The sequence below is a fragment of the Salvelinus alpinus genome, chromosome 18, assembly GCF_045679555.1.
Source record: "Salvelinus alpinus chromosome 18, SLU_Salpinus.1, whole genome shotgun sequence".
NCBI classification, from domain to species: Eukaryota; Metazoa; Chordata; class Actinopteri; order Salmoniformes; family Salmonidae; genus Salvelinus; species Salvelinus alpinus.
In genome coordinates this window covers 26571400-26593629 of record NC_092103.1, presented here as the reverse complement: position 1 = coordinate 26593629, position 22230 = coordinate 26571400, and the positions used below count along the sequence as shown (strand labels likewise).

Here is a 22230-nt window from a genome sequence, read left to right as displayed (position 1 = left end):
CAAAATGAAATTGGATGCACCTGAGCTCAATTTGGAGAGTCATCGCAAAGGGGTGTGAATGTAAATGACATCTGTATTTTATTTTCAATAAATTTGCTAAAATGTCTAAAAACATGTTTTAACTTAGTTATTATGGGGTATTGTGTATAGATGTGTGAGAGGTAACAACAATGTGGAATAAGTCAAGGGGTATGAATACTTTCTGAAGGAGCTGGAACTGCATATCCACTGTCAATTTCCACATTGCCGTTTTTTCTTTCCTGGCTGTCTCTATTACAAGTTATATCAGTTCCCAGGCACTCAGCAAGTAACCCAACCGGGGATCTTCTCCAATGCTACATTCCACCACAGGCACAACTTCAGTCGCCCCATTCTGAATGATTAGCATTAAGAGAAGTAGGTTTATGATTGCCATCTCGCCAATTCCATCCGGCAATTTCACAGACCTCTCCCCTCCGTCTCCCCTCCCCTCCGTCTCCCCTCCCCTCCGTCTCCCCTCCCCTCCGTCTCTCGCTGATTTCCATTTGCTGTGACTCTACTTTGAATATTAAGTGGCGCCCCATCCATTCTCACCGTCTTCCGCCAAACTCAAAGGATTTCTGTTATCGAGCATGGACAAGTGACGGCTAATCAGCTACCTATGGCTGAGGAGAGAGGAAAAGAACAGCGTGGAAGGTCAAACAGGTGACCGTCATTGTAAACTTTCCCCTTCTCTGTCCGCCTGTAGAACAGAGCAGCGTTTGACTGCAGCCGGATTGCCAGTAATTTGTGTGGTCCCTGATAAGGGGGAGAATATAATTGAGAGGGAAGACAGCGCTAAAATAACAGGACTGGTTTTGGATTCCTTCTTCAACTTTTCAAACCTCAACAGAAGGTGGATTAGCCCCGTCACCTCCGGCTCTGAACAATGCCCCCCAGATTATCTGTGGGAATTAAAACATTGCGTTAAGTCGAGTTAATTTTTCCAATTCCCTGCTCCCAGTCTGCCGCTGCTTAGAGGGCACAATTAAGGAAATTCCATTTAAAAGTGAGAATGAAGAGCTGGGAAAAACCTATCTGAAAGGTCATTAGTCTTATTCAATGCAAGGGACGCTCCCCGCAGTGCAAAGTGAAAGCAAATACTGCAGGCTCTACGGCTAGGCAAACATGTAGCGTTCAAGGGACATTCTCCACAACAATACCCTGAGCACATGCGAGGGATTCAAATGCAACTGTCTGGAAATGACTTAACTTCTTTCAGCTAGGGGGAAGAATTTTTATGTTTGGAAAAATAACGTTCCCAAGGTAAACGGACTATTTCTCAGGTCCAGATGCTAGAAAATGCATATAATTGACAGATTAGGATAGAAAACACTCTAAAGTTTCCAAAACGGTCAAAATATTGTCTGTGAGTATAACAGAACTGATTTTGCAGGCGAAAACCTGAGGAAATCCAACCCGGAAGTGCCTTTTATTTGGAGAAATCCCTGTTCCGTTGCCTGCCCCTCCTCCATTTAAAGGGGTATCAACCAGATTCCTTTTCCAATGGCTTCCTCAGGCTGTGACCAGGCTTTAGACATAGTTTCAAGCTTTTATTTTGAAAAATGAGCGAGATTTTTCAAAACGCGTCAGGTGTCCTTTGATTAGTTCCTGCGCGCGAGAGATGTAGCTCGACATTTTCTTTCTCTGTAGTATTGAATAGGTTACCGTCCGGTTGAAATATTAGCGATTATGTATGTTAAAAACAACCTGAGGATTGATTAATAAAAACGTTTGACATGTTTCTACGAACATTACGGATACTTTTTTGAATTTTCGTCTGCCTTTCGGGACTGGAACGAGTATGTGGTTTTCTGAACATAACGCGCAAACCAAATGGCGGTTTTTGGTTATAAAACTAATCTTTATCGAACAAAAAGAACATTTATTGTGTAACTGGGAGTCTCGTGAGTGCAAACATCCGAAGATTATCAGAGGTAAGCGATTAATTTTATTGCTTTTCTGACTTTCGTGACCAAGCAAATTTGCGGCTAGCTGTTCTTACTGTTTTGTCTAGTGATTGATAAACTCACAAACACTTGGATTGCTTCCGCTGTAAAGCATATTTTCAAAATCTGACACAATAGGTGGATTAACAACAAGCTAAGCTGTGTTTTGGTATAATTCACTTGTGATTTCATGATTATAAGTATTTTTTTTTTATTTGGCGCTCTGCAATTCAGCAGTTGTTTACGAAAATGATCCCGCTAAAGGGATCCGTGCGGCAAGAAGTTAAACAAATCAGAAGGTTACAGCGGCAGTGACAACTCACTTCCTTGCAATAGACTCAGACGAAACGCATTCAGTGAGACCCGTTCAATCTGTAGTCAACCTTTACCGGTATATGCTTTTCAACAACCTCTTACAGGACAAGCCTTGTTGGAAAATCAGCCAGAGTAGAGCATTGTGTGGGGAGTATAGCCACTGCAAATACCACTGGGTCTGGGCGGAAGAGGCCCTTGGCCACATGCTGGCCTCTAAAGGAAGTCCCAGGGGGTTTCTGTGTCTCATTTCCTCCCGGCAGGTGGGCAGCTAAGGCCGTTTCCTGCCGGGAGTGGCGAGGAGGAGAGGACGTAGGAGTGTGGAGCAGTGAGAGGAGGAGAGGGGTTTTGGCGAGAGTTAGCCCTTAGAGCCTGCAGTGAGAGCTGATTGAGTGACCCAAGGCCCCCGCTACTCCTCTGCCCTGCCTGGGCTTATCGGAGCGAGAGGACGCCTGCCGGCCTAAGGCGGGAGGAGGAGGGCCATGGCCTGTGGAGGGGGAGAAAGAGAGAAAGATAAAGAGATGGAGAGAGAGAAAGTGAAAGAAAAAGAAAGAGTGAAGGGAAAGAGAGACTAAAACAGACCCTTTACAGGGAAAGCTCAGTCTGACATATCTGTGTATATAGCCAGTCCTTTGGAGTGAGAGCATATATGACCTTATAACCCTATAGTCAATCCCTCAGTTGGAAAGAAAAGCAGACTTGGTCACCCTAAAGAACCAATCCCTCACAGTGCAATGTGGTGCAAGAAAATGAAATGCACTCGCACACATCTTCAGTAGAGGTGCGTCAGATGTTCAACAATTGTTCAAATGAAATTAAGCTCCCACACACGCCCGCGCTTGGAATAGTTTTTTTTTTGTTGGCCTTTTGACCTTCGTCAGAGCATTGAAAGGCCAAGCAGTTAGCGCAAACATGTTTCTTCTCATTTTAACAATTTGGTGCAAGAACATACTGACACAAAGCAACTCAAGGTTGCAATAAATCACATACAAACTCCTCGTTCTGTATTATGCGTCGTGAATAAAATGTAGATTGGTGTCAGAAGTGGGATCCAGTATGTTACAGGACTATAAGGACTATATATTTGATCAAATGTATAAGCACATATGAAACGGATGTCAGTTTGATTCCGCCAGGGATTACTACAGGAGTCCCGTACAGACTGTGTTCCCTGTCTTTTCATTTCATATTCTATCAGAAACACAATGTCAAAATGTGGATTCATATTATTTTAGAATCCCTAAACAGAGAAACAGTGCATTCGGAAAGTATTCAGATCCCTTGCCTTTTCCCACATTGTTACGTTACAGCCTTACTGTGAAATGGATTAAATGTTTACCTCAATCTACACACAATAAAAGGGAAAGGGGGATACCTAGTCAGATGTCCAATTGAATGTATTCAACAGTAATGTGTCTTCCACATTTAATACCCCATAAAGACAAAACGAAAACAGGTTTAGACATTTACACCTTATTTACGTAAGTATTCAGACCCTTTGCTATGAGACTCAAAATTGAGCTCAGGTGCATCCTGTTGGAATTGATCATCATTGAGATGTGTTTACAACTTGATTGAGTCCACCTGTGGTAAATTCAATTGATTGGACATGATTTGTAAAAGGCACACACCTTTTTACATAAAAGCCCCACAGTTGACAGTGCATGTCAGAGCAAAAACCAAGCCATGAGGTCGAAGGAATTGTCCGTAGAGCTCCGAGACAGGATTGTGTCGAGGCACAGATCTGGGGAAGGGTACCAAAAAATATTTGCAGCATTGAAGGGCCCCAAGAACACAGTGGCCTCCATCATTCTTAAATGGAAGAAGTTTGGAACCAAGACTCTTCCTAGCACAATCGGGGAGAAGGGCCCTGGTCAGGGAGGTGACCAAGAACCCGATGGTCATTCTGACAGAGCTTCAGAGTTCCTCTGTGGAAATGGGAGAACCTTCCAGAAGGACAACCATTTCTGCAGCACTCCACCAAACAGGTCTTTATGGTAGAGTGGCCAGACGGAAGACAATAATCCGTAAAAAGCACATGACAGCCCGATTGGAGTTTGCCAAAAGGTACCCAAAGTACTCTGACCATGAGAACCAAGATTCTCTGGTCTGATGAGACCAAGATTGAACTCTTTGGGCCTGAATGCCAAGTGTCACTTCTGGAGGAAACCTGGCAGCATCCCTATGGTGAAGCATGGCAGTGGCAGCAGGGAGACTAGTCAGGATTGCGGGAAAGATGAACGGAGCAAAGTACAGACAGATCCTTGATGAAAACCTGCTACAGAGCGCTCAGGACCTAAGGCTGGGGTAAAGATTCACCTTCCAACAGGACAATGACCCGAAGCACACAACCAAAACAGGAGTGGCTTCGGGACAAGTCTCCGAATTCCTTTGAGTGGCCCAGCCGGAGCCCAGACCAAACATCTCTGGAGAGACCTGAAAATAGCTGAGCAGCAACGCTCCCCATCCAACCTGACAGAGATTGAGAGGATCTGCAGAGAAGAACTCCAAAAACAGGTGTGCCAAGCTTGTAGCGTCATACCCAAGAAGACTTGAGGCTTTAAATCGCTGCCAAAGGAGCTTCAACCAAGTAATGAGTAAAGGGTCTGAATACTAATGTGAAAGTGATATTTCAGTTTTTTATTCTTAATAAAAAATATATATGTGTCATTATGGGGTATTGTGTGAAAAATAAGGAAAAAAACGACTTAATCAATACTAGAATAAGGCTGTAACATAAAAAAAAATGAAAAAAGTCAAGGGGTCTGAATACTTTCCGAATGTACTGTTATGCCCAGCAGATTAGTTTGACCGGGGTCTGAGCTCTCAACAGCATCCACTTCATTGAAAGTGACAGTTTTCACTTACATCCTGCCTCAGTGCATGTATGTACACACAGTAACATGTCACATAATTGTAATGTATTCTAAGATTACTGGACATGAGGTCATGGGTTTACATGACCTTGGAAGGTGATCTTGAGAATGGAACTGAAAGGACATGCTAGGGTTTGTATGTATACAAGCATTCATTTCAAAAACATTCAGTAGCTATGTTCAACTTGCACAGAGGTGCATACTGACTTTATTTGTCCCTCAATGTTTTGAGACTAAAAACAGTGATTTTAATTTTGGAAATCTGTTCCAAAGTATCCCCACGCATAGAGAGATACTGTATATGTGATCGTATACAAATGTAAGCAATGTTTGAAATGATTGTGTTTGAGTAGTCTACAAAGTTTTTGTAATTACGTTCGACCATCCGCGCAAGAAAAAAATAATAGGCCCATGGCTGAATCTAGTTGATGATCCCTGCTGTAAACAAAGCACACCTTGGACTGTGTCCAATATAACTCATCTCAGGTCTGACATCACCTCTGCAGACCCAATGCAGGAGAAACGATATCTCCAAAGGACATCAGTGACTACAATAATGAAGGAGAAATCCAGTCCACACAGCCACAACATCAGGATTATGACAATCTTATCTCCATTTCAGGCCAGGAGAAACCTATTGATTTCCTGTCAAACCTAATCATGGTCAACAGGGATGTGCCATGCGAAAAGGGAAGGAGACCTGCACACCCAGGGGCATGACGGAAAAGCATGAAGGAGGAGAAAAGAGAGAATGCAATAACAGCAGACCTGCGAAGAGGGAGATCATGGTAGAGCTGGCACTGGGGGGCTGGGAGGTGAGGAAGATGGGCCAGACTGAGCGTAGGTGACATATTTCTAGTGTGGCTCAATGAACATGACAGACATAGTCAGGAAGATGATATATTGAATGCTAATACCACCGTACCAGTGAATACCAAGGAAACACTGCAGATATGAGTCAATTATTGAGTTAATTAACTGCCATACTTCAAGGTAAGCTCAGGGAACATTTTACAAAGCGGATGCTAAATCAGGCTCCTGATAGGAAATCTGCCTTTGAAGGAATATCAACCAGGATCCACTGGGAAACAGGTGCTTGAATACAAACAGAGAAGAGCTTGAGGAGTTGCCTTCCAATATCACTGCTGTACAATAACAATATTGAGCAGGAATAATACATGTTAATTATCAGCACAAACACAGCGTCATTATCACACATTTCAATAATCTCCCAAACTGAAGCAAAAGGCAAATCAACCTCCTCCTCAAACACTAATCCGCCAGGCCAAGAGCATATCTCAAACTGCTCAAGTTTTATTGTCTCAAACACCAACATGCTACCATTGGTACAGCACTGTCAGAGTGTTGGCTGCCTTCCATTCCCAGACAACAAGACCACTGTTCTATAATGCTGTCGTTAATTGGTGTAATTAAGAGCAAGGTTTAATGAGTTCTTGGCTCGATGTGACCAAAGATATCCAAAGGCCATCTCTGAGTGAGTGAGTGAGTGAGTGACTTTGGAATGATGGGAAGTGTTCATAAGAAACGCCTTGCTGAACTTCTCATGTTAAAACTTCCTGTAGCACTTTGAACCAGGGGTTGGAACGGAAATAATTGTTCAATCATTTCGTTCTTAACAGAAACATTTTTTCCCCCCGTTCTGCACTGTTCCGACCAGCAAAATAAAGTTCTCAACCGGTTTGAACGCAAAAAAAAGTTTAGTGTTCCTTTGTTTTCTTGCCGAGCGGCACCAGAATTCAAATAAAAAGCCATATTACCATTTTGTAGTTAGTAAATCCAATGTGAAATGTGATTACTATAGTGTCCTTCACTAGCATTGAAAAAGTTAATCCATTCTTCTCTAATAAAAAAAATAATAATCATGCTTGTAACGTCAGTTGTGGCAAAATGGCCTAAGTACAACAAAGTCAAGGTATTGGAGTGGCCATCACAAAGCCCTGACCTCAATCCTATAGACATTTCACATTCTTAAAATAAAGAGGTGATCCTAACTGAATTTTTACTAGGATTAAATGTCAGGAATTGTGAAAATCTGAGTTCAAATGTATTTGGCTAAGGTGTATATAAACATCAAACTTCAACTGTATGTATGTATGTATGTATGTATGTATGTATGTATGTATGTATGTATGTATGTATGTATGTATGTATGTATGTATGTATACATACACACCACACAGAAACACACTCAACAATAAAATAAACGTCCTTTCACCGCCAACTGCGTATATTTTCAGCAAACTTAACTTGTGTACATATTTGTATGAACATAACAAGATTCAACAACTGACAAACTGAACAAGTTCCACAGACATGTGACTAACAGAAATGGAATAATGTGTCCCTGAAGGGGGGGGGGGGGGGGGGTCAAAATCAAAAGTAACAGTCAGTATCTGGTGTGGCCACCTGCTGCATTAAGTACTGCAGTGCATCTTCTCCTCATGGACTGCACCAGATTTGCCAGTTCTTGCTGTGAGATGTTACCCCACTCTTCCTCCAAGGCACCTGCAAGTTCCCGGACATTTCTGAGGGGAATGGCCCTAGCCCTCACCCTCCGATCCAACAGGTCCCAGACGTGCTCAATGGGATTGAGATCCGGGCTCTTCCCTGGCCATGACAGAACACTGACATTCCTGTCTGGCAGGAAATCACGCACAGAACGAGCAGTATGGCTGGTGGCATTGCCATTCTGGAGGGTCATGTCAGGATGAGCCTGCAGGAAGGGCACCACATGAGGGAGGATGATGTAATGCACAGCGTTGAGATTGCCTGCAATGACAGCAAGCTCAGTGCGATGATGCTGTGACACACCGCCCCAGACAATGACGGACCCTCCACCTCCAAATCAATCCCGCTCCAGAGTACAGGCCTTGGTGTAACGCTCATTCATTCAACGATAAACGCGAATCCGACCATCACCCAAATCAAATCAAATTTTAAAATGGTCACATACAACATGTTTAGCAGATGTTAAGGTGAGTGTAGCGAAATGCTTGTGCTTCTAGTTCTGACCATGCAGTAATATCTAACAAGGAATCTAACAATTTCACAACAACTACATTTTATACAGAGGTGGGGATGAATAAGAATATGTACATATAAATATATGGATGAGCAACGGCCGAACGGCATAGGCAAGATGCAGTAGATGGTATAGAGTACAGTATATACATATGAGATTAATTATTAAAGTGGCTAGAGATTTGAGTCAGTATGTTGACAGCAGCCACTCAATGTTAGATAGAAGCTGTTTTTCAGTCTCTCGGTCCCAGCTCTGATGCACCTGTACTGACCTCGCCTTCTGGATGATAGAGGGGTGAACAGGCCGTGGCTTGGGTGGTTGTTGTCCTTGATGATATTTTTGGCCTTCCTGTGACATCGGGTGGTCCTGGAGGTCAGGTAATTTGCCCCGGTGATGCGTTATGCAGACCTCACTACCCTCTAGAGAGCCTTGCCGTACCAGGCGGTGATACAGCCCGACAGGATGCTCTCGATTGTGCATCTGTAAAGGTTTGTGAGTGTTTTTGGTGACAAGCCAAATTTCTTCAGCCTCCTGAGGTTGAAGAGGCGCTGATGCGCCTTCTTCACCACGCCGTCTGTGTTGGTGGACCATTTCAGTTTGTCCGTGATGTGTACGCCGAGGAACTTAAAGCTTTCCACCTTCTCCACTACTGTCCCGTCGATGTGGATAGGGGGATGCTCCCTCTGCTGTTTCCTGAAGTCCACGATCTCCTTTGTTTCGTTTACGTTGAGTGTGAGGTTATTTGTGACACCACACTCCGAGGGCCCTCACCTCCTCCCTGTAGGCTGTCTCTTCGTTGTTGGTGGTAATCAAGCCTACCACAGTAGTGTCGTCTGAAAACTTGATGATTGAGTTGGAGGCGTGCATGGCCACGCAGTCATCGGTGAACAGGGAGTACAGGAGAGGGCTGAGCACGCACCCTTGTGGGGCCCCAGTGTTGAGGATCAGCGGGGTGGAGATGCTTTTTCCTACCCTCACCACCTTGGGTCGGCCCTGCAGAATGTGCAGGACACTAGATCCACAGGGCGGGGTCGAGACCCAGGGTCTCGAGCTTAATGACGAGTTTGGAGGGTACTATGGTGTTGAATGCTGAGCTGTAGTCAATGAACAGCATTCTTACATAGGTATTCGTCTTGTCCAGATGGGTTAGGGCAGTGTGCAGTGTGATTGCATCGTCTGTGGACCTATTGGGGCGGTAAGCAAATTGGAGTTGGTCTAGGGTGTCAGGTAGGGTGGAGGTGTTTTGATCCTTGGCTAGTCTCTCAAAGCACTTCATGATGACGGAAGGGAGTGCTACAGGGTGGTAGTCGTTTAGCTCAGTTACCTTAGTTTTCTTGGGATCAGGAACAATGGTGGCCCTCTTGAAGCATGTGGGAACAGCAGACTGGGATAGGGATTGATTGAATACGTCCGTAAACATGCTCTGAGGACGCGGCTAGGGATGCCGTCTGGGCCTGCAGCCTTGCGAGGGTTAACACGTTTAAATGTTTTACTCACGTTGGCTGCGGTGAAGGAGAGCCTGCAGGTGTTGGTAGCGGGCCATGACAGTGGCACTGTACTGTCCTCAAAGCAAGCAAAGAAGTTGTTTAGTTTGTCTGGGAGCAAGACGTCAGTGTCCGCGACGGGGCTGGTTTTCTTTTTATAATCAGTGATTGACTGTAGACCCTGCCACATACGTATCGTGTCTGAGCCGTTGAATTGCGACTCTACTTTCTCTATACTGACGCTTAGCTTGTTTGATTGCCTTGCGGAGGGAATAGCTACACTGTTTGTATTCGGTCATGTTTCCGGTCGCTTTGCCATGATTAAAAGCAGTGAATCACGCATTCAGTTTTGTGCGAATGCTGCCATCAATCCACGGTTTCTGGTTGGGGAAGGTTTTAATAGTCACTGTGGGTACAACATCACCGATGCACTTGCTAATAGACTCGCTCATCGAATCAGTGTATACATCAATGTTGTTGTCTGAGGCTATCCGGAACATATCCCAGTCAACGTGATCGAAGTGATCTTGAAGCATGGAATCAGATTGGTCGGACCAGCGTTGAACAGACCTGAGCACGGGTGTTTCCTGTTTTAGTTTCTGTCTATAGGCTGGGCGCAACAAAATGGAGTCGTGGTCAGATTTGCCGAAAGGAGGGCGAGGGAGGGCTTTGTATGCGTCGCGGAAGTTAGAGAAGGAATGATCCAGAATGCTGCCAGCCCGGGTAGCACATTCAATATGCTAATTGAGGGAGCCTTGTTTTCAGTTTTGCTTTGTTAAAAACCCCAAGTACAATAAATGCAGCCTCAGGATGTGTGGTTTCCAGTTTACATAGAGTCCAATGAAGTTCTTTCAGGGCCAACGAGGTGTCTGCTTGGGGGGGGGATATACACGGCTGTGATTATAATCGAAGCGACATCTCTTGGTAGATAATGCGGTCGGCATTTGATTTTAAGGAATTATAGGTCAGGTGAACAAAAGGACTTGAGTTCCTGTATGTTGTTATGATCACACCACAACTTGTTAATCATAAGGAATACACCCCCGCCCTTCTTACCAGAGAGATGTTTGTTTCTGTCTGCGCGATGCGTGAAGAAACCGGGTGGCTGTACCGACTCTGATAACGTACCCTGAGTGAGCCATGTTTCCGTGAAACAGAGAATGTTACAATCTCTGATGTCTCTCTGGAAGGCAACCCTTCCTCGAATTTTGTCTACCTTGTTGTCAAGAGACTGGACATTGGCGAGTAGTATACTCGGGAGCGGTGAGCGATGTGCCCGTCTACGGAGCCTGACCAAAAGACCGCTCCGTCTGCGGCACTGTTGTTTTGGGTCGCCTACTGGGATCGATCCATTGTCCTGGGTGGTGGTCCAAACAGAGGATCCGCATCGCGAAATTAGTATTCCTGGTCGTAATGTTGGTAAGTTGACCCCTGGTGAGACAAAACCGCGACTCGTCAGTGAAGAGCACTTTTTGCCAGTCCTGTCTGGTCCAGCAACGGTGGGTTTGTGCCCATAGGCGACGTTGTTGCCGGTGATGTCTGGTGAGGACCTGCCTTACAACAGGCCTACAAGCCCTCAGTACAGTCTCTCTCAGTCTATTGCGGACAGTCTGAGCACTGAGGGAGGGAATGTGCATTCCTGGTGTAACTCGGGCTGTTATTGCCATCCCGTACATGTCCCGTAGTAGTGATTTTCGGATGTACTGATCATATGCAGGTGTTGTTAAACGTGGTCTGCCACTGCGAGGACGATCAGCTGTCCATTCTGTCTCCCTATAGCGCTGTCTTAGGCGTCTCACAGTACGGACATTGCAATTTATTGTCCTGGCCACATCTGCAGTCCCATTGCCTCCTTGCAGCATGCCTAAGGCACGTTCACACAGATGAGCAGGGACCCTGGGCATCTTTCTTTTGGTGTTTTTCCAGAGTCAGTAGAAAGGCCTCTTTAGTGTCCTAAGTTTTCATAACTGCGACCCTAATTGCCTACCATCTGTAAGCTGTTAGTGTCTTAAACATGCACCTGTGGAACAGTCGTTATTAATTATTTATGGTTCATTGAACAAGCATGGGAAACAGTGTTTAAACCCTTTACAATGAAGATCTGTGAAGTTATTTGGATTTTTATGAATTATCTTTGAAAGACAGGGTCTGAAAAAGGAAAGTTTTTTTTTGTTGCTGAGTTTATATGTATAAACACACACTACCAGACAAATGTTTGGACAGACTCATTCAAGGGTTTTTCTTTATTTTTACTATTTTCTACATTGTAGAATGATAGCGAAGACATCAAAACTATGAAATAACACCTTGATGACCGCTTCCCAAACTCTTGGCATTCTCTCAACCAGCTTCATGAGGAAGTCACCTAGAATTGATTTAAATTAACACGTGTGCCTTGTTAAAAGTTAATTTGTGGAATTTTTTTCCTTCTTAATGCATTTGAGCCAATCAGTGTTGTTGTAACAAGGTAGGGGTGGTATACAGAAGACAGGGCTATTTGGTAAAAGACCAAGTCCATATTATGGCAAGAACAGCTCAAATAAGAAAAGAGAAATGACAGTCAATCATTACTTTAAGACATGAAGGTCAGTCAATACGGAAAGTCTCAAGAACTTTGAAAGTTTCTTCTAGTACAGTCGCAAAAACCATCAAGCGCTATGATGAAACTGGCTCTCAGGAGGACCAACACAGGAAAGAAAGACCAAGAGTTACCTCTGCAGAAGATAAGTTCATTAGAGTTAGCAGCCTCAGATATTGCAGCCCAAATAAATGCTTCACAGAGTTCAAGTAACAGACATCAACTGTTCAGAGGAGACCGCGTGAATCAGGCCTTCATGGTCAAATTGCGGCAAAGATACCACTACTAAAGGACACCAATAACAAGAAGAGATTTGCTTGGCCCAAGAAACAAACCATGGACAGCAGACCAGTGGAAATCTCTCCTTTGGTCTGATGAGTCCAAATGTGAGATTTTTGGTTTCAACCGCCGTGTCGTTATAAGACGCAGAGTAGAGCTTCACCTCTTAAGGATCGGCCCCTTTCTTTAAATTTTCATCTAAAATTACATACCCAAATCTAACTGCATGTAGCTCAGGCCCTGAAGCAAGGATTTGCATTTTCTTAGTACCATTTGAAAGGAAACACTTTGAAGTTTGTGTAAATGTGAAAGGAATGTAGGAGAATACAACATTAGATCTGGTAAAAGATAATACAAAGAAAAAAACTTTTGTATTTTTTTGTACCATCCTCTTTGAAATGCAAGAGAAAGGCCTTAATGTATTATTCCAGCCCAGGTGCAATTTAGATATTGGCCACTAGATGGCAGCAGTGTATGTGCAAATTTTAAGTATGATCCAATGAACCATTGCATTTCTGTTCAAAATTTTGGATCAAGACTGCCCAAATGTGCCTAATTTGTTAATTAATATCTTTATGTTCAAAACTGTGCACTCTTCTCAAACAATAGCATGGTATTCATTCACTGTAATAGCTACTGTAGATTGGACAGTGCAGTTAGATTAACAAGAATTGAAGCTTTCTGCCAATATCAGAGATATGTCTATGTCCTGAGAAATGTTCTTGTTACTTACAACCTCATGCTAATCGCTTTAGCTCAGACGTCCTGCAGGGGAACCACCAATTCTGAAGTTAAATGGGACTATCATTTGTTTTTTGAACAGGACAATGACCCAACACACCTCCAGGCTGTGTAAGGGCTATTTGACCAAAGATAGTGATGGAGTGCTGCATCAGATGACCTGGCCTCCAAAATCACCCGACCTCAACCCAATTGAGATGGTTTGGGATGAGTTGGACTGCAGAGTGAAGGAAAAGCAGCCAACAAGTGCTCAGCATGTGGAAACTCCTTCAAGACTGTTGGAAAAGCATTCCAGGTGAAGCTGGTTGAGAGAATGCCAAGAGCTTTCAAAGCTGTCAATCAACGCAAAGGTTGGCTACTTTAAAGAATATAAAATATATTTGTTTAACACTTTTTTAGTTACTACATGGTTCCATATGTGTTATTTCATATTTGTGATGTCTTCACTATTATTCTACAATGTAGAAAATAGTAAAAAATAAAGAAAACTGGTACTGTATATACACTGAGTGTACAAAACATTAAGAACACCTTTCTAATATTGAGTTGCATGCCATTCAGAGGGTGAATGGGCAAGACAATATTTAAGTGCCTTTGAACATGGAATGTGCCTCTTTTTGCCCTCAGAACAGTCTCAGTTTGTCAGGGCATGGACTCCACAAGGATGCTGGCCCCCATGTTGTCTCCAATGCTTCCCACAGTTGTGTAAAGCTGCTAGATGTCCTTTGGGTGGTGGACCATTCATGATACACACGGGAAACTGTTGAGCTTCAAAAACCCAGCAGCGTTTCAGTTATGACACACTCAAACCAGTGCGCCTGGCACCTACTACCATACCCCGTTCAAATATTGCCCATTCACCCTCTGAATGGCACACATCCACAATCCATGTCTCAATTGTTTCACTGTTTAAAAATCCTTCTTTAACCTGTCTCCTCCCCTTCATCTACACAGATTGAAATGGATTTAGCAAGTAACATCAATAAGGGATCATAGCTTTCACCTAGATTTACCTGGTCAGTCTCATGGAATGATACATTCCACTGTATACAGTGGATGCCTAAGCCTATAAGTCTATGCATGATGCATTTAGTGCTCACATCTCTGACAGCTGAACAGTGATGTGGACATACTGTATTGTTTTAGGAAAACAGAAAACAAAAATAATACGCCATAAAGTTTTACATATTCTACACATCGAAACAGAAGAAAGTGTTTTTGTTATAGGCGGTTTAAGTACATGTAAATGTGGCTCATTTGGCAAATATTCCTAATTTACTGATGGTGCTGGCTGTGCCAGGTCGGTTCTGAATGTCCGGCAAAATTCTCCAATGCCCGGTAAATTGAAATCTTCCCGGTCACGTTACTTACCGAAACCCTGGCACACACACTGGCAAAGATTTTCTGGCAGGCAGACAGTTTGAGTGACAGAGAGGGCTTTGCATAGGTAATTTGTTTGCGTTTTGTGTAGGGCTGAAGAAAAAATTCCCAGAACGGAAAACATTAACCGGTTCCCATGCTTTTAAAATAACTGTTCTGTTCCGGACAGTAAAGATTACTTTCGTTCATGGTTCTGATTTTGGTTTCTCAGTTTCCAGTTTTGTTCGCTGAACCGGTTCCAACTCCTGCTTCAAACTCCAATGACCCTTTTGAGAACCCCGCCGTAATGAATTAATGATTCTGATGATAATTTGTATTCTCCTAAGAATATTATATTTCAGCATGAGATCCATGGGCCAAAGCCTATATTGGATACATATAAAGCTGACATGGGCAGCCCTGACAGGATCTTCCAAAAGAACAGAAGAGGATTATGAGAAGACTAAAGTGTTTTTTTCATATATAAAAATTGTGTAACATGGTCCCTGGGGCTAAACAGCCCAATGCTGCAGTGAAATGTTTCATTTGATGGAACAAAGCCAGCTTTTCATACGAGATGGATTCGTTTTTAAACTGTGATTCAAGTCCCCAAAACTCAGTGTACCTGCCGACTGAGAATGCATATTCTAATATACCTCTTACAATCCAAGTAAGTCATTGAGAACACTTTTTATTTACCAATAGCAACCTGGTTAATAATATTTCCTACTTTTCAGACATTGTGATCTGGAATTCTGTAGCAATGATCCACAATCATCTGGTCCCACAGAAAGCCATCTCAGGTGCAACAAGTTGTGCATGGTCCCTGACAAACACGAAGATAAAAACAAAACAACTGTCCCTGATAACAGTACAGTACACAGAGACTGTTTTCTCAAGGTCAAATATGAATCACTAGTATTTATTATGCACCCAGTTTCCTGACAAAATAATACCATGACTCTAGAGATGGCGTTCACCTGAGAATTTACTACAGTACTATCCACTCTAAAAGATGCTATTAGGATGTGGCCACGCATCAGCGATTCGACGCGTCCACACCAGACTGTGTAAGGAGTGGCGAGCAGCATTTAATTTCTTCAGGGGGGCTAGGGAGACACAGAGGCATGCAAACAGACCGATAAGGATAAACATTACCATCAGTCGTGCCGTGGACTGATACACCAAGCTACACACCAGTCAGACAACGCACAGATACTCTGACACAGTTATACAAATACATACCTACTAACATGCAGATATACAACCCTCAACATGCACACAAATACTCACACACATACAAAGATGACCATGTAAACCGGCACACGCACAAAAACTCTCAGAATACGCACACAAAAATTAGCCACCCATGAGAAACAATAGATGAGAACGCGTCTCCTATCTCAGCCCTGTGTAATGACATTCTGTTTGTGCTGCATTGACCCTGGCCTCAGCAATCATTAATTTCAATCAGCCCTTGCTACATGGGGTCTGGGCTCCTGTTTACAGAGTGTGAGGAGAATCTAATAAGACGTGACAGTCTCCAGGGAGGCTCTTCACCCACCACTCCACACTCACCTCTGGGGAGGGGGCATGACCTCATGGAGACTTTCTGGAGACCAGACGCATTGGGGACCTGATATTAATGGGGATCTGATATCATGATATGATGGGGAACAGATATGATGGGGACATGATATTATGACAGTTACCAAACCAGCACTTACCCAAATGATTCAACTGATTGACTGATGATTAAGCTGTTGGGTCCCCAGAAACCAGGATTGGGAAACACTATGAGGACCAAACATTGACCATACTGTGATCTTTTGAATTTTTATTGACAATTATTTTACCAGGTAAGTTGACTGAGAACATATTTTTCACAGCAACGAGGGTGATAACTGCCATGAGATCTTTAGTGGGTTCTAGGTCTTTGGGTTCTTACGGGTTCTGTGTCTTTGGGTTCTTCAATGTCTTTGGATAAAGTCCTGCTGAACTTTTACTCAATATCTTAATTGTTGTCATTGATTATTCGTTAGATTGTGTTTGGAAAAAGCCAAGATCAGGCATGCGTACAGGATGTTTACTCAAATACTGTACGAATACTCTTTCAATTAATATACATTGAGAATACTTGTTTGTTTTTCATGTGTCCACATAACACTGTATATTGAAGAAGCACATTGAATCTCATTCACAAAGTCCCATGTGTTCATCAAGGCTCTGATATGCATGCACCTCAAACAATGAGTGTCTGTTGGCAAACTCCAAACAGCACACTGGCGCCCCCCAGTGTTGAGAAACATTCAGCATGTTCGATATTTGCTCAGATCCAAACTGCTGTCTGTAATGCTATAAATTGTTTGGTTTACAGAAACATCCACACAGATGGGCCTTCTCTGAATCTCCACATTCAGATGAAAGCAAATCTTATGACATGATTTGGGAAAACACTAATGAAAGATATGGTTTTAATAAATACTGTAAGTATTTTTCTGCCCAACTTTTTCTGCCTAATCTTTCTGCCCAAGAGTTAATGAAAACTGTATTTCAAATTTCTGGTTTCTCCCTTGTTTATGCACCTTCGTTGGAAAGCAATGTAGAGGCTGATATATTTTCATTCGTCCAGGTGAAAACACCCCTGGGCTGGACTGAGTGACTCATATCTGGACAGAATTGGCTTAGCTTCAACTTCCAATGACTTCTCACTCGTTTGAAATGGGACAGGAATGACATCCTTTCCCATTAAAAGTAAAACTGGGCTGGCTATCGTTTTGTTATCTGAAAGGACACAGGCAAGATGGGTGATATCTGACTTAAAGGTTCGTTGACGCTGAAGGTCGAAGTGAGACCAGTCACTGGTGACTGAGGTCATTTCAGACTGAGGGATTAGTCCATCTCTGCTACAATCAAGACCTCAGACGGATCTCCTTTAAAACCACTTCACAGAATCACCTTGATTTAGTCTTTTTCTGGAATCATCTTTAACTGAGCATTGATTGTGGAACGTTAAGGGCCTGAATACTAAGGCTCTGACAAAATATGAATCACTACTACTATAACCTTGAGATGAAGGTAAAATAACATTTTGTTCACCATTTTTACTGATTGACATTCAGTTGCTGTGTATTCATTGTACTGAAATGCTGAATGGCTTGTATGGCAAAATCTTCTGATAAATACAGCAATCAAACACCTGATTAACAATATCCTGGTCTCAACATCAAAGCATGGGGGGACAGAGTGAGGAAGAGGAATCATTGGATGTCATGAGTACCCATAAGTACTCACCAGACTAGAGGTGAGTGAGGGGGCGGACTTCCCCAGGGTGGTGGAGCACATCCGCACCAGGTTGGAGGTCTCCGAGGGGGACTGCCATGCCTGCTGGGGGGACACATAGGGCAGCAGGTACTTTCCTATAGGACAAGACACACAACAGTAGTTAATCTATAGAGAGAATATACTTTTCCTGTCGGACAAGACAGACAACCAGTGTTTCCTCTATATGTTTCATCCACCCGGCACAGCCAGAAGAGGACTGGCCACCCATCATAGCCTGGTTCCTCTCTAGGTTTCTTCCTAGGTTTTGGCCTTTCTAGGGAGTTTTTCCAAGCCACCGTGCTTCTACACCTGCATTGCTTGCTGTTTGGGGTTTTAGGCTGGGTTTCTGTACAGCACTTTGATATATCAGCTGATGTAAGAAGAGCTATATAAATACATTTGATTTATTCATTCAGCAGCAGTGTTGCCGCCACTCCCAAAAAATATTCAAATTTTTTAAATAAAAATGTTCATGATGGTAAAAAGTTCTCAGTGTAAACTTCAACTACTAAAACCAGATATGAAGTATGTAGAAAATATAAATGGAGCTATATTTTTTTAAACAAGACAATCTTTGAGAACTAACAATGACCCAAATAAAAACTAGACAGTCAGGGAGAATGTCATGGGGCCCCACTGATTTCGTTAGGTTTGTCTCACTCAAATAGCATAAGAACATGGCATAAGACATAGTATAAGTGTATAATTGTAGGAAATTAGCTTTAAAAACAGAAAAATTTTACTGATTTTATTTTGGGTGTAAATAAATACTAGAAGCCAAGGATACATTCACTCTACGAGGATACCTGTGGCCTACTCACACCATTTGCCCATGTGAACGGATAATAAATGAAAGGTCAAACAAAAACAATATTACATTATCACTGAGTGCTTCACAGAAATGAACTAATCTCGTCTTTCTCCTCTCCTTAAAACAGAGTAGGCTCACAGGGGGTAAATGAGGCAGCAGTGAAAGTCAATCCACTTATGAGATCAGTGACGTTACAAACATTGCACAACCACGAGGCATACCTGAACTTGCACGAAGACCCAGATTATATATTCATAGAAGGCTATAATACAGGAAGGATACTTTTACACTGATTTCCGAGATATATATATACAGTGGGGAGAACAAGTATTTGATACACTGCCGATTTTGCAGGGTTTCCTACTTACAAAGCATGTAGAGGTCTGTAATTTTTATCATAGGTACACTTCAACTGTGAGAGACGGAATCTAAAACAAAGATCCAGAAAATCACATTGTATGATTTTTAAGTAATTCATTTGCATTTTATTGCATGTCATAAGTATTTGATACATCAGAAAAGCAGAACTTAATATTTGGTACAGAAACCTTTGTTTGCAATTACAGAGATCATACGTTTCCTGTAGTTCTTGACCAGGTTTGCACACACTGCAGCAGGGATTTTGGCCCACTCCTCCATACAGACCTCCAGATCCTTCAGGTTTCTGGGCTGTCACTGGGCAATACTTAATTGCATTTTATTGCAATTATTAATTTGCATTTTATTGCATGACATAAGTATTTGATCACCTACCAACCAGTAAGAATTACGGCTCTCACAGACCTGTTAGTTTTTCTTTAAGAAGCTCTCCTGTTCTCCACTCATTACCTGTATTAACTGCACCTGTTTGAACTCGTTACCTGTATAAAAGACACCTGTCCACACACTCAATCAAACAGACTCCAACCTCTCCACAATGGCCAAGACCAGAGAGCTGTGTAAGGACATCAGGGATACAATTGTAGACCTGCACAACGCTGGTATGGGCTACAGGACAATAGGCAAGCAGCTTGGTGAGAAGGCAACAACTATTGGCGCAATTATTAGTAAATGGAAGAAGTTCAAGATGACGGTCAATCACCCTCGGTCTGGGGCTCCATGCAAGATCTCACCTCGTGGGGCATCAATGATCATGAGGAAGGTGAGGGATCAGCCTAGAACTACACGGCAGGACCTGGTCAATGACCTGAAGAGAGCTGGGACCACAGTCTCAAAGAAAACCATTAGTAACACACTACGCCGTCATGGATTAAAATCCTGCAGCGCACGCAAGGTCCCCCTGCTCAAGCCAGCGCATGTCCAGGCCCGTCTGAAGTTTGCCAATGACCATCTGGATGATCCAGAGGAGGAATGGGAGAATGTGGTCTGATGAGACAAAAATAGGGCTTTTTGGTCTAAACTCCACTTGCCGTGTTTGGAGGAAGAAGAAGGATGAGTACAACCCCAAGAACACAATCCCAACCATGAAGCATGGAGGTATGAACATCATTCTTTGGGGATGCTTTTCTGCAAAGGGGACAGGACGACTGCACCGTATTCAGGGGAGGATGGACCAAATCCCATCTTACATTACGGTCCCCCAGGACCAAATCCCATCTTACATTACGGTCCCCCAGGACCAAATCCCATCTTACATTACAGTCCCCCAGGACCAAACCCCATCTTACATTACGGTCCCCCAGGACCAAATCCCATCTTACATTACGGTCCCCCAGGACCAAACCCCATCTTACACCACGGTCCCCCAGGACCAAATCCAATCTTACATTACGGTCCCCCAGGACCAAATCCCATCTTACATTACGGTCCCCCAGGACCAAATCCCATCTTACACCACGGTCCCCCAGGACCAAACCCCATCTTACTCCACGGTCCCCCAGGGGGGTTTGGTCATGATGGGGTTTGGTCATGTATCGCGAGATCATGGCCAACAACCTCCTTCCCTCAGTAAGAGCATTGAAGATGGGTCGTGGCTGGGTCTTCCAGCACGACAACGACCCGAAACACACAGCCAGGGCAACTAAGGAGTGGCTCCGTAAGGAGCATCTCAAGGTCCTGGAGTGGCCTAGCCAGTCTCCAGACCTGAACCCAATAGAAAATCTTTGGAGGGAGCTGAAAGTCTGTATTGCCCAGCGACAGCCCCGAAACCTGAAGGATCTGGAGAAGGTCTGTATGGAGGAGTGGGCCAAAATCCCTTCTGCAGTGTGTGCAAACCTGGTCAAGAACTACAGGAAAAGTATGATCTCTGTAATTGCAAACAAAGGTTTCTGTACCAAATATTAAGTTCTGCTTTTCTGATGTATCAAATACTTACAGTGGGGCAAAAAAGTATTTAGTCAGCCACCAATTGTGCAAGTTCTCCCACTTAAAAAGATGAGAGAGGCCTGTAATTTTCATCATATGTACACATCAACTATGACAGACAAAATGAGAAACAAAATCCAGAAAATCACATTGTAGGATTTTTTATGAATTTATTTGCAAATTATGGTGGAAAATAAGTATTTGGTCACCTACAAACAAGCAAGATTTCTGGCTCCCACAGACCTGTAACTTCTTCTTTAAGAGGCTCCTATGTCCTCCACTTGTTACCTGTATTAATGGCACCTGTTTGAACTTGTTATCAGTATAAAAGACACCTGTCCACAACCTCAAACAGTCACACTCCAAACTCCACTATGGCCAAGACCAAAGAGCTGTCAAAGGACACCAGAAACAAAATTGTAGACCTGCACCAGGCTGGGAAGACTGAATCTGCAATAGGTAAGCAGCTTGGTTTGAAGAAATCAACTGTGGGAGCAATTATTAGGAAATGGAAGACATACAAGACCACTGATAATCTCCCTCGATCTGGGGCTCCACGCAAGATCTCACCCCGTGGGGTCAAAATGATCACAAGAACGGTGAGCAAAAATCCCAGAACCACACGGGGGGACCTAGTGAATGACCTGCAGAGAGCTGGGACCAAAGTAACAAAGCCTACCATCAGTAACACACTACGCCGCCAGGGACTCAAATCCTGCAGTGCCAGACGTGTCCCCCTGCTTAAGCCAGTACATGTCCAGGCCCGTCTGAAGTTTGCTAGAGAGCATTTGGATGATCCAGAAGAAGATTGGGAGAATGTCATATGGTCAGATGAAACCAAAATATAACTTTTTGGTAAAAACTCAACTCGTCGTGTTTGGAGGACAAAGAATGCTGAGTTGCATCCAAAGAACACCATACCTACTGTGAAGCATGGGGGTGGAAACATCATGCTTTGGGGCTGTTTTTCTGCAAAGGGACCAGGACGACTGATCCGTGTAAAGGAAAGAATGAATGGGGCCATGTATCGTGAGATTTTGAGTGAAAACCTCCTTCCATCAGCAAGGGCATTGAAGATGAAACGTGGCTGGGTCTTTCAGCATGACAATGATCCCAAACACACCGCCCGGGCAACGAAGGAGTGGCTTCGTA

The 22230-nt window shown here is 43.4% G+C and overlaps 1 protein-coding gene across 3 annotated transcripts in view; it reads right to left on the bottom strand.

Annotated features, from left to right (window-relative positions):
* Positions 1–22230, bottom strand: part of mast4 (microtubule associated serine/threonine kinase family member 4) — a 181909-nt gene that overhangs the window by 112426 nt on the left and 47253 nt on the right. For all 3 annotated transcript variants that reach the window (XM_071350830.1, XM_071350831.1, XM_071350832.1), the window contains exon 3: positions 17934–18058. In XM_071350830.1, coding sequence (XP_071206931.1) covers positions 17934–18058 — 125 coding nt within the window. The remainder of the gene's footprint in view (positions 1–17933; positions 18059–22230) is intronic.